General features: G+C 40.0%; 1 protein-coding gene across 2 annotated transcripts in view; it reads right to left on the bottom strand.

Moving 5' to 3' along the window:
* The window catches only part of gosr1 (golgi SNAP receptor complex member 1), a gene marked incomplete at its 5' end in the record, with an annotated part of 28,615 nt that extends 12,009 nt beyond the window's left edge, over positions 1-16,606 (bottom strand). The window contains 6 exons of one of the 2 annotated variants that reach the window (XM_080509721.1): positions 6,685-6,759; positions 12,644-12,735; positions 12,952-13,059; positions 14,035-14,122; positions 15,401-15,512; positions 16,573-16,606. In XM_080509721.1, coding sequence (XP_080365847.1) covers positions 6,685-6,759; positions 12,644-12,735; positions 12,952-13,059; positions 14,035-14,122; positions 15,401-15,512; positions 16,573-16,606 — 509 coding nt within the window. The other variant, XM_080509722.1, reaches the window with a different exon arrangement.
* Positions 16,607-17,458: the final 852 nt, after the last annotated feature.

The following is a 17,458-nucleotide window of genomic DNA, read 5'->3' as shown; positions in this document are numbered from 1 at the left end:
GGGGGGGGGGGTGCTGTCGGCAGCTGCTGAAAGTAACAAAAAAGTAACTTGTAATCTAACTGAGTTACATTTAAAAACACGTCATCGGTGAAGTAACTAAATTAGTAATCAGTAATCAGATTAGTTTTTCTAAGTAACTGTGGCAACACCGCTTACCAAACACACCAAAAACACAGAAGAAGATAGAGCACATTGAAACTTGAAACATTGAAGTAGACTCCTGCTCAGAAACCTCAATATAACTCTGAGTTCTAGAGGTCTATGGCCCTGCATATGGTAGTGCATGATGCTAGCATCAGTAGCTTCTGCAGCTCCACTACAGCTTGTAGTCTGTGATTGTTGTGGTTATTTGAGGACATTGCAGACCGTGGCGGGGGCAGAGGGAGGTGATTATGTCATCTTTTTTTCCCACAGATGATAGCCTTTGCCGTCCACACCTCGGGGTGTTGAACGGCACGAACTGGGGTTTTAGAATTTCTCCCCTCTGGGACCGGTGTTCAAAAAAACCCTGTTTTTTGTGTTTCTAAAACACCACCTCGTGTGGATGACAGGCCAAAAACAGCTCGTCTTGGTTAATCAGCATGCTCATGTAGACGGCCCTTAATCTCATCTACGAAAAGAAAAAAAACTTTCTCCCAACAATGGAATACTTTTATCTTGTTCATATCTTTACTGCATACTGCGCTGTCATTCATCTGCTAGGAGTGCATGAATGTGATTAATGTACCATATTATTTATTTATTATGATCAACTATTGGACAGAAGATGATCGACACTCACTTCGATATGCTTGCTGGATGAATCACTGAGTCCGAACGAAACTCTCTCAAGCTTTGGTGAGGCACAGAGAGGAGAGGAGCACTTTACCATAAATCCCCAGAGTTCTCTCTCCACAGATTACATTAGCATACGAGGGAAACGATACTTTGGATCAGACTTCACAAGATGGCAACAGGCCAGCTGGACTTTAAAAAAAAAAAAAATCGTGATCTCAACAAAGCAAGAGAGAGAATAAGTAAGAAAAAGAGTGTAGCAGGTGGCTACAGTAGGTGAATACTGAGGAGGAAACTGAATTACTCACTGAACTTTTTGCATCTCCAGCATCAATTTATGTGTCCCTACACTCTGTGATGCAGACTATATGGTGAGTTGCAATTAAAACCTTGCAGAAAGTGAGGCTAAAGAGTGGAGGTGTTTTACTGGCCGGGTTATTTTTCCCATAAATTTCAGTCATTTAAATGGGTGATAAAAATGACCTGGAGCAATTATAGTATACACAAGGATTGCTGCATGATGAGTCAACAAAAAGGCCTGAGCAGTGAAGTTACACAAAGCCCTACAAATGTTGATTGTTCATTTATGTTTACTTTTGCATTTTCTGATTTGAATTGGTTCAGCAGCCATTATGTCCTTTATGACTGCAATTCCCAAGTGTTCACGACATGCAGGACTCTGCAGCAGCCAACAGGACCTGCAACATTTGCATGTCTCCTCATTTGGTGGCCATGTTTGTCAGAGAGAAAAATGCATTTATAGTTTTTCCTGCTTTGTTCTTTCGTTCCTGCTGCAGCAGTCAAGCCCGGGACCCCCTCCCTCCCACCTGGAGTTACAAGGTACAGCTCCAACAGAGGACAACTGGTGGGCACCAACCACTTCACCTCTCAATGTGCAGGGGTAGCAGCTTGACTTTGATTCTCTCCTGGATGGCTGAGCACCTCAGTGTGTCGTGAAGAGTGAAGCTGTCACGCAATGCAGACCACTACATTGAGCTGCTTTGTAATCGTATAATTAATCCTTTAGGCGAGGGGAGACATACAGACCAGTAACGAGTAAACTGAGGACTTTCCTCCACAACAACAGTTTTTGTGGGACTTTTAAAGAAATCTGAGTTTTGTATCGCAAGGTTTTATAAAGAAATCTATCAAATAGCATAATGGAGACGTTGTACTTAAGCATGTATGACTAAATAGGGTTTAGGCACATTTGGCCTTTCCACTTGGCTTCAGTACAATCTCATGCCAAGTCAATTTAAAGATGTGGGATGATGCGATGCGAGAGACTCAGGTATGCTGCTTGTAGCATTAACTAAAGCTTCTTTATATGCCACAGATGAATGATTCCCCTCTTTGAATTTAGATAGAAAATTATTGACAAAACTGTAAGTTCTTCTACGTTTTCAATTGAAGTTTCGGTGTTGGCGGTATATGAACCAGGAACCACCTAATCAAATAAAAGCAAACGTCAATGTGAGGTGTGATTGAGTTTCACAGTCACACTACTGCCGTGTCAAAAGCTCCTGTTTGACAGGAAGTCCTAATCAGAGTGGCCGCTACCATTAGAGCTCTCCAACAAGATGGAGCGGCCCTTCCCTTCCTCTAGTTTATTCATGAAGACTAACCTTTATGGCAGAGAGAGATGGAAAAACGGCTATCCGGGCATGAAGACAGAAAGGCAGAGATAGGGAGCAATATTAAGTATAGAAAGAATAATTAGCATTTAAAGTAGCTCTCGCAACTTGAAGTTACACTTGACTAACACTATAAGTGACAGATCTGTAACAATACCATTACCAGCTCACGTGCAGGAATGGCCAAGTGCTGTGGAAACACATGCAGCTCTATCACCGCCATTCAAAATGAAAAATGTCAAAACAAGCACATGTATGCATGCCTGCCTTTCTCAATAGATTAATAGGATAGAAATACTTCATTATTTACAGAGGCAAATTCGTTAAACCTCGACTTGATGAGAACTTGAAAATGAACACAAGAAGACGGGTTCGGTTTTCAACTGGAAAGTCATTAGTTACACCTAATGACTTTTCTGTTGGGAGTGTCAGTTACCTTTATGATGTATACTCTTGACGCAGGCATTAATCAATGCCCCATACGTTGTGAAGGTTTCTAATCCATCATGTATTACGTTACTACTTTGGAGCAAAGACACTTAATATAATTATCAGCAGGATAACCAGAGTATGGGAAAATGCATACAACTGTAAAATGCCATTCTCCCAAAAGTCCCTATGACCAAAAAAAAAAATGGGAGGGAACAAATTGAGCAAAAACAAGTGTTCATGCAGAAATCCTAGTGCTGTGAAAGAGAAGCTTTATTTCTCTCCTTGCTGGTAATCGGAATATTCTCACTATGATCAATAGTCTATGGCTTATGTTCAATATTAAGAACAAGAGGATTTTTCAACAAAGGTCATCAAACTGTGTGAGGAATCACAAATTAGATAAGCGTACAATTTTACTCAAACATTTCATCCCGTGTCTGTGTTCCTCTTACACTTCAGATTATTGCTCTAGTCACTAACACATTTCCCATTTCTCTTTCCTGTTATAGCACTCTAATAGGATCAATCAAGCGTAACGCGATCCTCATCTCCAATCTCCTCTATCCTCTCCTATAGTTGCCAATGGTCAGGGGAAGCTTTACAAGATGGGTTGTGGTTTAATGAGAACATTGTATTGTCAGTATCAGAATCAATTGTGCTGGAATGACACAGGTTTTTGACAGCTGGGAATGTAACCGAGTGCAACAATCCAGAGCGAGTTCAGCTCAGTGTGCCACGAGCTGTTCTTCTCATTTCACAGGTCTACAGACGTCTAAAAGCCTGAATTGTACCTTTATCTGCTTGAAGTCGATCACACCACTATATGTACTGCATCCCTGTATGTGTACTCAGCTCTGCTTGAACGAAACCCTGACAAATAGTCAGCTGCAAAACCCTCCAATACATGAGAAAACCACATGGTAGCTGTCAGTACAAGGATTATAGTGTGTTTGGCATCTTGTCGTCACACTCGGTACAGTGAAAAAGTTGTTGGCCAGCAGGAAGAGAGACGAGTTAGTTTATTTTTATTATTTGCATTGGAAAGCGTATAAGCAGGAGAGAAATCTCCATTTCGTAAGCAGCTTCTGTTGTATTCTGTACACTTGCACATGGGTTTTGAAAGAACTTGCACTTGGGTAAATAAGCATGGACTTTCTGTGTTTCAGATCATTCTGTCTCTTCATGCAAACATCACACACCCCTGGTTGCAGAAGATAACGCTTAACAAACACCAGCAGTAAGTTTATGGATGTTTCCTCTGCTGCAGAATAAATAAATCTGGAGCCAGTCAGACACCTTGCCAATGGTATTACACGATGGATAACTCGCGCTATATTACACCAGTCTGAAACCTTTGAAAACTGATGTATACACAGAGACAAGAAAAAAAATACACATTCAGTGGTGTGAAAAAGGGTTTGCCTCCTTCCTGATTTCGTACTTTTTTGCATGTTTTCCACACTTCAATGTTTCAGATCATCAAACAAATTTAAACATTACTCAAAGATAACACAAGGAAACACAAAATGCACTTTTTAAATGAAGGGTTTTATTAATGAGGAAGAAAAACATCCAAAGCTACATGGCCCTATGTGACAAAGCTTTTGCCCCCCCCCTAAACCCAATAACTGGTTGGGCCATCCTTTGTCTTTTACAACGCTGTAGAGGAATGTTGTCCCACTCATCTGTGCAGAATTGTTGCAATTCAGCCACATTGGAGGCTTTTCGAGCGCGAACGGCATTTTTAAGGGCATGCCACAGCATCTCAATAGGATTGAGGTAAGGACTTTGACGAGGCCAATCCAAAGTCTTAATTTGGTTTCTCTTCAGCCATTCAGAGGTGGACTTGCTGGTGCGTTTTGGATCATTTTCCAGAAAAGATGGGCGGACATTCTCCTCCAGCAGAATCCACGCTTCCATTTACCACAGCAAGTCTTCCAGGTCCTGAAGCAGCAAATCAGCTCCAGACCATCACACTGCCACCACCAGATTTTACTGCTGGCGTGATGTTCTTTTTCTGACATTACGGTGTGACTTTTACGCCACATGTAATGGGACACAGGCCTTGCAAAAAGTTCAACTATTGTCATCATCAGTCCACAGTATATTTTCCCAAAAATCTTGGTGATCATCAAGATGTTTTCTGGCAAAAAAGAGACGAGCTTTAATGTTGCTTTTGCTTAGCAGTGATTTTTGTCTTGGAACTGCGCCATGCAGGCCATTCTTGCCCCGTCTCTTTGTTATGGTAGTCATGAACACAGACCTTCACGGAGGCAAAAGTTATGCCTGCAGTTCTTCAGATGTTGTTGTGGCATCTTTTGTCACCTCTTAGATGAGTCGTCGCTGCGCTCGTGGGGTAATTTTGGTCTGCCACTCCTGGGAAAGTTCACCACTGTTCTGTGTTTTTGCCATTTGTGGATAACGGCTCTCACAGGCTTTAGAACCTTTCCCAGACTTTAATTACTTTTTTTCCCCCTCATTTGTTCCTGAATTTCTTTGGCTCGCTGCATGATGTCTCGAGCTTTTGAGGATCTTTTGGTCGACTTCACTTTGTCAGGTAGGTCCTATTTAAATGATTTCTAGATTGAGAGCAGCTGCGCAGTAATCAGGTCTGGGTGTGGCTCCAGATATTGAACTCAGGTCTGATCAGCCACAGTTATGTTTTAACGGGAGCTTGGGGGGGGGGGGGGGGGGGGGGCGGCAAACACTTTTCCACACAGGGCCATGTAGCTTTGGATTTCTCTCTTCTTCTTTAATAAAACCCGTCATTTAAAAAGTGTTTGTGTTACCTTTGACTAATTTTTAAATTTGTTTGATGATCTGAAAAGTGTGGAAAACATGCACAAGAGTAAGAAATCAGGAAGGGAGAAAACACTTTTTCACACCACTGTGTGTATACAAATATCACTACATAATACTGTATATGTAGAGAATGAACCAACGAAAAAATGCAAGACAAGTCTGAACATGAACATTAATAGACAAATATTAGCCACGGTGACTGAAGAGCAGCTTCGGCTTGTTTTGAAATTAATCAAGTCTTTCATGGGGAATAACGGGTATTATTTCTTATTATTGTCGATGAGACCCTGGGAAGTATAAAAGGCTTTTGTGGTTTGTTTGTGCTTCCATGAGAGTGCGTGTTTGTATGCAGGTGCATGTGTCCTGCTGACTTTCCATTTTCTTTTCCACACAGGGTGCATCTCGCACCTCTCACTCACACAGACACTTCCAGCTTTCACAAACTTACGATCGCATGCTGTTCTGCGGAGGGTGAGGCCGAGCCAAATAATAGTGGGACACTAATGAGTCTGTTGGATATCACAGTTTGACCTATCATGTCACAAAAAGACAATATCTAACTTTTGAGAACTATAAAGTAATTGTGAATCGAGATATTACTCATACCTGGCATTAAAATCAAACATGTCTTCTATATAAGGTCTTTGAGAACAATTACTTGGATCTGAACAAACCAGGAATGGACTAAATTGCACTTAAGAATCAAACGTATTTACAAACACAAAAACTAAAAAGGAAATCTACACATAAAATGTCAACAAACGGTGTAGCTGAGCTCAACAAACAAACATCAGCAGCAATGATGATTTAGTGTTATTCTGCCTGAGCTGCACCATGAAGATCTGTTAGCTCAGATTTAACTGAACGTGCAACTACAAAAGAAAAAGCATCAGTGCTTGGTCTTAATGACATTAAAGATTATATACTGTGAATCTGCTTCAAGCAGCTGGGGCTCAAATACCAACACTTTGTGAAAGGACAGAATTACAAATGTTTTTAACATGTGAATCAGGTGATGACGGGCAGCGTGACGTGAACTTACTTTCTCAGGTGCTCATGCTCTTTGAGAAACAGCTCTGTTCTTCTATTGTTGACCCCGGAGCCACTCTTGTACGTCCTGGGAGAAAATGAAATCAAATAAATAAATTGCAATGTTTTAGTTGAACTTTTTCATGAAAGAAAGGTAAAAGAAGCTGATGGGGGGGGGGACAACAAAAAAAAACTGAATAAATGTGACCAGTGTAGCTTTTTCCTTTGTGTTGGACAGTTTTACAAATGTGACTGTGACTATCAGACACTGCCAGAGAAAGAATCTTATACAGGCACATTGAAAAGTCATTTTAAATGTTCATAAAAATATGCGAAAACTCTTAAATCTTATGCAATACTTTGAAATGGTGTGTTTCTTATCTTAATGACTTATAAGCTAAAGATAATGTACAAATAGAACATCACTAAAAAGAAATTTGAGTTTATGAGAAATACATTTATAATACATGAACATTTGGATGTTTAAATTAGATATCATTTTGGGAGATTCACCATCTCCAACAGCAAGCAACATTTTCATCCACATGCCTTGTCTTGTCACATGGACGGACGGCCCCAGACTGAATATCAGAAACGAGTTACTTTCTTGAAGTGCGGTAACAATAAGCTTGATATGTCATCTATCAGTGGTTGGAATCCTTCCCACTGCACATCTGTACATTCACAGGAGTTGCATGAGGCCATGCTGGCACGTTAAAGGTGTTGATCAACTTTAATGGTGTTGTGGAGCTTTGCCGCTTCACACAAACACGTGTGACTTGTAGCTATTCCTTACAATGATTAATCTGATCCAGTGACAAAAAGCACTCCCGTAACTGCTGTGTAGACCGTTCTCCTGCAGATAGCCGTCCCTGCCAACACCCCTGCATACGTTTTACAGTAAAAGCCTTCTCGTGGCTCGCCGGCGAAGAGCTCTGGATGTAAAGCTGTGGCAGCACAAAACGGTCAGGTTGCATCAGCAACGAATTAACATAGAACAAGCAGCAGCACTATTATGATTGTTGCCCAGTGGCTCAGACAACATATAACATTTGTTTACTACAACAACATCAGTGGCGACCAGAGGTGATTATTCTGCTATTGAACAAGGTCAAACACCACATCAGGCTTTGATGCAGAGGTGGTCAGGCCTTTTTTCTTTTTTACCATTAATTTCAATTAACATCACTAAATCAAAGCAACATCCAACCTGCATTCAATCTAATCGAAAGGTGCAACAGCTGACTTAAGCTGGCCACATCACTGACAGTCTGAAGGGTGTGGACACTAAATCTAGATTCTCTTTCCCTTAACTCTTCAGTCCAGCCTCCCACCATCTGCCAAGCACATCCGATAACTGCAGCTACAGTAAATAAATATTCACAACAGAAGGCTTTAATTATGAAAATGTCCATTGGAACGATCCACGCTCTAAAAAATGCTTCAAAAGCGCATAGGACCGGAAACAGGGAACGATACTTTAACAGTGGCGCACAGGAGATAGGTGGGAGTTTGTAATAGTAACTTCTGTCCTGTTTGTTCTCTACGGGTCCCAACAGCTTTCAACACATTATATTTTGAATACAGGTTTTCATTCAGCCCAATAGTACTTAACCTGAGTCAAAGCGTGAGGAGATATGCAACATGCAACGTCACAGCAGATTATCATTCAAACACAGGTTTAGGAAGGACCAGAAGCTAACAATGTTCTTTGTTGTTTGGGTTTACAGTATGTATGCAGCTGAAGCTGGATGGACTAGTATTAAGTGCACTGAACTAACATAACACGCCCATTCTCTTTAATTCCTATTGCTTTCAGCATCCACACACACACACACAGTTTGGTAAGAACAAGATGGAGGAGGGAGAGTGGTGAATGTGCAGACAGATATCACACATATACCCTAAACATCAACTTCCACCTAGCTAACAGAAGGCAGCCCACAAATAAATGTGGCTATTTCATTCGAACCTTCACAGTCAATGGAAGGAAAATAAATAATACACAAAGCGCGCGCACAGCACAGCACACACCCATCAGCGGCTGCCGTGAACCCGAGCGCGGCGCCCCAGCGGTGGGGCTGATGCCTCGGAAGGGTAGAATTGCCTGTAGTGACAGCGAGCTTCATCACTCCGCTACGGCTTTTTAAAAGGGCACCAGTGTAAATCACTGGCGAGCTGTCATTTTTGTTGCTGACATTTAGAATCAAAGCAGGAGCAGAGGGAGTGTTGGGTCTGAGCTGAGCTCAGCCTCGTGCCACTGTTATGAATGGCACAGCAGCACACAAGAAGTGTGTGTCTGTGAGTGTGAGTCCTGGTTGTAGGTATTGCTGAGGAAGTCTAGCGTCATAGCATATAGATATGGTTCATTAGCATTGACCGTGTGTGTGTGTGTGTGTGTGTGTGTGTGTGTGTGTGTGTGTGTGTGTGTGTGTGTGTGTGTGTGTGTGTGTGTGAGCTTAACATCTACCATTCAGAGCATCAATGGGGAACAGTGTCCTACACAAGTTTTCTCCACGCCCAAGACTTCTACTGCCCTCTACCTGACAACCTCAGTACTTCACTCCAAACACAAAAAAAACCACATGATGCAATGTAGTGATAGTTATGAGTCTGCCATTACTGCCACTGCTTGCCCAGAAAGAACCTATGAATGGAAGAGAGATATTTTGATATTGTACCCTCGAAGAGTTTTTACATATTTATTCTCTTTTTCCAAAAAAAAAAAAAGCAGCTTTATGACAGATGCAACTTTCTAATTCTGTACAACTTTGCTACTCTTTTATGATCTTCTTTATTTATTTTTCCACATTGTTTGGAACATCTTAAAATTGTGTCCAAAGGAGAAAGAGCACTGTCATCTGCCAGAATGAATCATACAGCCAAAGAAAAATCTTTGTGAGCTTACTTGCCACAATTCATATTACAACCCTCGACAAAATGATGGCATGTCGCTTGTGGAGTGAGCAACATGTAGGTCTAGTTTAAAAGTTCCGAGACATGCTGTGGTCATGGACTTGGACCCAAGTCTTTCCCTGAAAGAAGTCAGCTTACTACCACATGAAGAATATAGCCAAAGAGCAAGAGTGATCATCTTCGTTCAACGAAGGAGCAAATGATGTCTACATTTATCTTTACTTGACTTTCTTTCAGGAATGTCATCTTTTGTGGTCTTCATGAAAAAAAAAAACTAACAGCTGATTTAGATTGTTGCACTTTGAGTCTCAGGTCTTCCAGTCACAATGAAATGATGTCAAAAGCCTCCTGCTGACCATGAAGCTCCGAATGGCCCGAGTCTCAGTGTGATGAACCAAATATTTGGAACAGGCTTCAAGAAAAGAGAGTTCTGTTGTTTTGATCTCCATTTTTTTTTTGTTGTTGGGACGGTGGAGACAATCCCAGGTAACTCGCGAGAAAAGCAGGGTATCTTGTACATTTGGCTTGTCTGGTGCACATTGTGCTAAACAGTAGAAAAATGACTTAAAAGATGTGAGTCGGCAGGACATGAAAGGAAAAGTTGACCCGACACTGAATTCAGAAGATGTGCATGGGATTTTTTTACATGAAAAAGTTAAATTAGCATTTCTACAAGTCTGCATGGTGGAGTGATGGTGGTTTCTTCCCACAGTTGCACAGATGCATGGTTGTCCATTCCACTGTGTCTTCCCCGGGATGGGCTTATGATCTATCCAGAGTGGACCCTGACTTTTACCTACACTCATCTGGGAATGGGTTGTATTTTTTTGTATATCTCTACATCTAGTGAAGTGTAAAAAAAACAGGAGCACTTTCCAATTCTTTCATGTTTGTGTGTGTCCATTGGTAAGATGAGGTTTTTTTTTTTATCTTCACTGTATTTTTCACACTTTTATGTGACTTTGATCAAACAAAACAAAAAAATCTGCCACTGATTTCGTTCCACTCTTTACAAATGTAAACAAAACACTTAAGTGGTTAAGTTCTCATAACCGCAACACACATGGGCTTGATAAGCGATCCGTCCAACAGTCTTAAATGTTCTTGTTTTCATATATTTTCAGGTCCTGCCTCATTTCTTTCCCAAGACCAACCAACAAAGATCAGTGGCAGAGTTTAAGTTAAATTGGTTTTCAAGAGAAAATGTATTTCAATCTGTTATCTCATGTAAAGCATGGCTTATTGCACCTTATTAGGAGCACTTTCACCTCCGCTACATGAGCTTGATGGTTCCCTCATTAGCAGCCCGTGGCCACATTAGTCATGGTTAGGCTGAACAGTGGGTCAACAGCCCTGCCTCATTTTTCTGCATTAGATTCATTAGTACCGAGCTGATGTCGGGCCAGTGGCACTCCCTCCTAATGCCATTTAGTGAGAAGACTGAGTGAACAGTTCCATGTAATGCTGACTTTGTGGAATGGTGCCATCTTGTACTTCTCTTACCAAAGAGAGACTTGCCACAGATTCAATATAAAAATTTGACATTTTAATGTGCTGATCCCTGGCATAATAAATACCGCAACACTTATTGTAGTTGCATAGATTATGATACGATGGCGGATGAAAGTCATGATCATTTCAATCTCAGCCCTCGAGAACAGCAGTTCTCACATGTAATTAAATTACATCAATAGAACAATTCATACACTGAATTTTCTATTTAGTTATCCTCTAAAACGATGCTATCTTCAGCATGGACAGTGGAAATGCCAGTTTTATTTCTACCCTTACAAACTTTTTTGTGAACATTGTTTGTTCACAAATCTTCATTTCTAACGAAATTATTTCATTATTCAAAAGCCTTGAGTTGAAGCACAATTCCTTTCCCATAATGTGACGAGTGTCTCTGATACTGTAAGAATCCTAGAAATGTCAGTGGTAACAGCACTTGTGGACAAACAGGCACTCTGGCCTAAATGAGTAAAAAGCACCAGACGTGAACGTCTCAATAGGCGTGTGGAACTTTCACTATTTAATACTAAAAGCAGAGAAATTAGTCTGCTTTAAATGTTTAGAGTATTTGTCTATGGAGGTGCAAATGTGCCCAAATTAAATAAATAAATACACTATTAAAGAATTCATTAGATGTGTCGTTAATTCTATCAAACTGTGAAAATTTGGATTTTGTTAGATTTATTTCATATAAAATATTGGAAGTGTGTTTCCATGTCTTCATTTCTTCATTTTCTTCTTAATATTTAATACTATATATATATATTAAACATAAACTAAATCCTCTGCAGATGAGCCGCATTCCAGCTGGATTGAGTGGGATCAATATGAATCTTGCAGGGCTCACTGTATGCTCACCACCGCGTCTCACGGATCAATAAGCCATTACAAAAAAACCCCACAAGAGTCATGGTCGGGGGGAGCCTCCATCGCATTTCAATACGCTCACTCACAACTGAGCCAATCTGAGAGGAGGACACACTTTCTCAATGCGAGGCCACGGCGGCCGTGAATCGTCTCAGCTTTAATAGCAAACATTTTTCAGGAGTGTGCCAGGAGGAAGTCAGGGTTCAACTATCTCCCTTGCAGAATCGGTGAGGATCGTGAATAACGCCTGGCAGGTTCTATGCCTGTACAACCACTAAGAGGAGAACACAAGCAATGCATCAAACCAGTATTATTTCTTCTGAATATAATAACAAGCCTTTGCAGTTGTATTTTCTCATATAGGCTGCAGTGAAAACATTTCAGGCATTTGTGGAAAAAATGCTGCACACCACATTTCTTTTTAAGTATTGAAGCTTGTCCACAGAACTCCTCTGTTGTCGAATACATTCAAGCCTATCGGACAGATGTCTTTCCTATTGTATTACTTAATAGACAAGTGGCACCTTTACATCAGATTTTACACTCAGTTGTGCAATTACATTTATAGTGTAAATGTAAATAATCCATAGAGGCCATACTTTCATTCGTGTGACACATGCGGGCCCAGCCTGATCATAAGAACATTGAGTTGTGACGTGCAATGAGAGGAAACTCACTCAATATCTTTTCTGACAGATCCTAGGAGATCTTCCCGTTCCCGAATGGCCAGGAAGTTGCCTTTGGTTTTGTGGAATTCATGCGTGTAATCCTGAGAGCACAAATTATTACAAAAACCCCCCAAAAAACATGATTAGAAAAAGGACAGAAATAATAACTGAAAGTACATCAAAAGAACAAATTTGAAATATGGAGCCATGTGTGAGCGACATGGAATCCTCATGGAACTCATTGACAGACTGCTATGAAGGAAAATATAAAATGAGAGGTCAAATACAAAGTTTAGAAAACATCGGATCTGACGTACCTGTAGGATGTCTCTGTGTCTCTGAAGTGTGTGCATGAGAGCAGCATTGTGCGAAGCAGTGCCTGGGGTGTTGGTGTACTCCGCCATCTTGTCATTAATTGCAGTAAGCTGAAGAAAACAAGAGGAACGAAATTGGGCAAACAAGAGCGTCGACAAATAATGCAAAACATAAAAATCAATAATAAGCAGCCCTTCAAAGGCACACGTCATACTACAAAGTCAAATCAAGACACATCTAGAATAAACCAGGTTCGGTCTTTTTAAGTGTGGAGTTTGCAGAAGCACAGTCCGTCTTTCTAACAGGAAATCAATACTGCATCATAACATGAGCGCCAAAGAAGATTCACATATTGAGTTTATAGGTCAATACTTTAATGAATATAGGGGATTCTTCATACGTTGTCAACCTGACACAATATAACAATAAGTATGCGTGTCAAAAAAACACGAACTGTTCTTCTGTCCAATCAGTGACGACCCTGCCATCAGGAGGTACTGACTTTTTACGTGTCTGTGAATTTAGTAGTCTTTGGTCTTCATTTTTGAGTGTTTTCCTGGTTATGTAGCATTTTTCTTCTGATTTAGATTTTTTTTTGGGAGTGTTTTCTGAAATGTGGAGTGTTTTCTCGATTGTGTATTGTTTTCTCAATTTTTTTTGTGTTTTCTCAATGTTATAGTGTTTAGTGCTTCTGTTGTAGTATTTTGTGCTTACAGGCCACCGTAATGGTGACCCAAGTGCCTTGCCTTCCCCAATGGAAAGTAAATTCCCACCAGTGACAATAGACTGATAAAACAATAATGGAAGATAGATGGATGAATACATTTACTCCTAATTGTTTTCTTTTTTTTTTTTCATGTCCACATTGTGTCATTAACTTTAGGAGATATACACGACACTACTCTGCTGCTGTGTACAGAGTAACTCAATCAATGAAAAATAACAAAGTAATATTTCTGAGATGGAGCACAAACTACATGAAAACTTGACGAAAAACAAGAACCTTGGCAGATATCCAGTCGCCTTCTTATTACAGTATTTTTGCAGGCTTTTCACAGGCAGCAAGCCAAAGACAATTGACTTACTTTGGCCAGCAGTTGTTCAATCTCCACTGACATGGTGTCAAACATCCTGTCCTGTGTCGAGTTGTTCAGCAGTGGCGTAGTGTCCGACCTTGGGTAAGGAAAATCCCGAATGGAGAAGAATTAGAAAGCTGCGCTAAAACTAAGTGTAATATGGTTTGAAGTACACTGGAAAAACTGTTATATTTGTATCTATTGTATGAATATAAAGATATACATAATGATGGATACTTTCATTTAATATATTGAAAACTAGACACACCGAGTCACAAGATGTATGTTTTTGCAATAAAAACAAATATGTATATTGCGGTTAATAGAATAAACCATGTAAAAAGATGAATAAATGTATCGTGTCGAATCAAGAATACATCTTAGTTTAAAATCCATCCAATCTAGTTTGCAGCATTAACATGAAAACATCCTATTTTTCAGCTTATCAAAAACAAATATGTTTTTAACCCCGATTAATAGCATTTCTTCAAGCAATATTCAATATTAAATTAAAATAAAATGTACTATGTATTTAATAAAAAAAAATTTAAAAGCTAGATAAAAACAATATCAGTGATACCAGCAACAATTACAACAGATAAGGTCCTTTTAAAAAACAATGTTCCCTTCACAGACTTGTTCCCTTCACTGAGTTTATTTCTAAGAAATAAACTCAGTGAATAATTTATTTGCCACAACTAGGGCATTAATGTCATCATGGAACAAGTTATGTCAGAGTCCAATATCAGAATATGAATACTGTATTGACCCAAGTTTCAAAGTTTGATTATTTTCTGTAGAAAATGGGTGTGAAAGAGTGGAGTCATCCAAGATTCAGCTGCTGGAGTTAAGTTGAATTCTGTCAGGTGAACAGAAAGAACCGTGGCGAGTTGATGTGAAGGGACGGAGCTACAGGCACTGGACACTGTTGTAATTAAGCCGTTTAAAGTCTTTATGTAACCGGAAATCAAGAGGTGTTCGATAAGTTGCACTGTTAAGTGCGAGTTTGTGTCCCATTGCAGGTTTGCTCTTATTTGTTGAGGTGCAGCATGTTGCCAGTCCCAAATCAGTGCTGCTCAACATCATGTCTGTGTCGTCAATGGTAAAAAAATTTAATAGGTCCATGTACAATGAAGTGATTATTGGAGTTAATTATCTTACCCCTGCAAACACTGGCTAAAATACAGTATCACAGTAACACACTGCTGCTATCTTTCATAAAAACACCATTGATAAAATGTTATATACTACAAATCCAGCTCCTGAGAGCAGTGAACTTTACTCCTTCGACACAAAGTGTTCTTTGTTTGAATAAGCCTGAAAAGGCCGCTGCCTCAGGCAAAGATTACTGCGCGTGTATTCGAGAAGACCTTACGTTTCTCCCCGGCGCCCATCCCTGGAGCTGCTGTAGCTGGTGCACAGTTTGCTGAATGAGACCAATTTCAAGTCAAGTTCATTCTCCAACTGTCTGGCCTGCTTTCGCAGATCTGAAACAACGGAGGAGTCAAGCATATTAAATTAAGACACAAGAATTGATCAACAGGTCAAAGATTTTCAGTCAGTTAGCGTGTGTGTTTAATATTTCATTCTGAGGAGATTGTTTACAAACTATAATAAGCATATGAAAAAGCCATGAGCTGAAAAAAATAGTTACGGAATGTGCGTTTGTTTGCTATGATGGTGTATTGCTTTTAAAGCATACACAATTTTTGGTCAGCAATTTCACAGCTTAGATCATATGAAATATACTTGATTACGTGTGACATACCCTGTATGTGTGCTATTTCTTTACAGGCGTTATGAGACAACTTTAAAAAGTATAATGTTGATGAATGAGTCTGAACTGAAAAAAATAATGATTTCTGCATGTGATTCTTAAAGCAGCTCTGAACTAGTGTCTGTTCCTTAGCAATGCCATTTTGTTTGTTTTTCTTGTAGATATCCTGTGGTCTTTTGCTTTTCTGTAAACAGTTATCTGTCTCAAAGTGGTATTATTTATCTCTGAAACACAACGACTCTTTGCAAGTGTATAGTGTGGGTGTTTGTCACTTCAACACAATATGGTACCACTGGAACGATTCCGTTTCGTTTCTAAATGTAGGGAACGATTTCAAAGTCGCTTGCACGAAATTGTATGGGTTATATTAATGCCACAAGTGCTGGTGCTTGACAGCGTCTCAATGTAAAGCCAAGGCAACGTTAACGTCCAAATAGGAAATGACTTCATTGAGCATTTCAATAAATATGACAATAATGTAGGAAGTGCATCTTTGTCTAAAATCTATGGCAGCTGGCACCCCTGGTGAGGTGTTAAATCGTTTCACAGATTAAACAGCTTACAACAATAACTGAAGTTACAAAGCGAGATGCTAGTTTAGCGGGCGGCTAACTCGCTGCCTCACTGCTGCAGACACGCGCTTTTAAACCATCTTTCAACAAGTATAATATTATAATAGCGGAGGAAGAGCGTTTCGTGCTGTAAATTAAGTACAGGGTGTCGCTTCGTGCGTCATTTACTGTAAATTCAGTGTAATGTTCCCTCCGTACCTTCCCAGTAGTTGCTGCTTCCCATTCCTGCCATCTTTGTTGTTCTGCGACGTCACCACGTCCACGCACAAGTCACGTCCTGTTCCACCGGGTATTCAATTTCCTCATTTATGTCTGACAGGCAAAGCCGCGCTCTCATTGGTGCTTTCCTCAGTCATGCCTGTCAGGCATTATAGAAACACTTAAATTGCTCTAATTTAGTCGTAGTTTTAAGAGGGTTGTCCGTGTATGAGTATTTTAAGCGTGTACTATTGTATGTACTATTTTTACGAATACTTTACAACAACTTCGTCTGTGTAATCTACTGTGCTACTTTTATATGGATAAGTGAGTATGCTACAATGTGAGTTGAAAATCTTGTACATTTTGGTAGCGGTACAGTATATGTTTATACTGCCACAGCTATTGGTTTTCTGTTTTATTTCCCAGGCTTCATGAGTTGTTTATCTTGTTTGTCCCATCATTGTTACATGTTTCCGGTCTCACTGTTTACAGTGGCAAAAAGTGGGCTATTGATGAAACATTATTAAGATTTATCAATTCAAAAAGTTACATTTTCCATCTTTTGGAAAAAATGTCAGTCCTCACATAGAGTGCATATTTCAAAAAACTTGACACCTGTGTTAAACTCCAGATCAGCTTCTGGAACTGTAATAAAAATCCCAATGATGAAGCTAAAACAAAAGATGTTGTCAAAGATAGACTGTTTGAGGCTCTGTTCTGCTGTTGGAGGCTTCTGCTGACACTGTCAGGCTCCACATGGCCTGAAGGGCGACTGCAAATCTTGTTCTGAGTCATTCCTATCCTAATACATCGTTCTAAAGGACACAACAGCTCACTGGATGATTTAATGAGCATGAACGTTATGTTAACCCACCCCCCCCCC

The sequence above is a fragment of the Blennius ocellaris genome (assembly GCF_963422515.1).
Source record: "Blennius ocellaris genome assembly, chromosome: 2".
NCBI classification, from domain to species: Eukaryota; Metazoa; Chordata; class Actinopteri; order Blenniiformes; family Blenniidae; genus Blennius; species Blennius ocellaris.
This window is presented reverse-complemented; position numbering and strand designations above follow the sequence as displayed.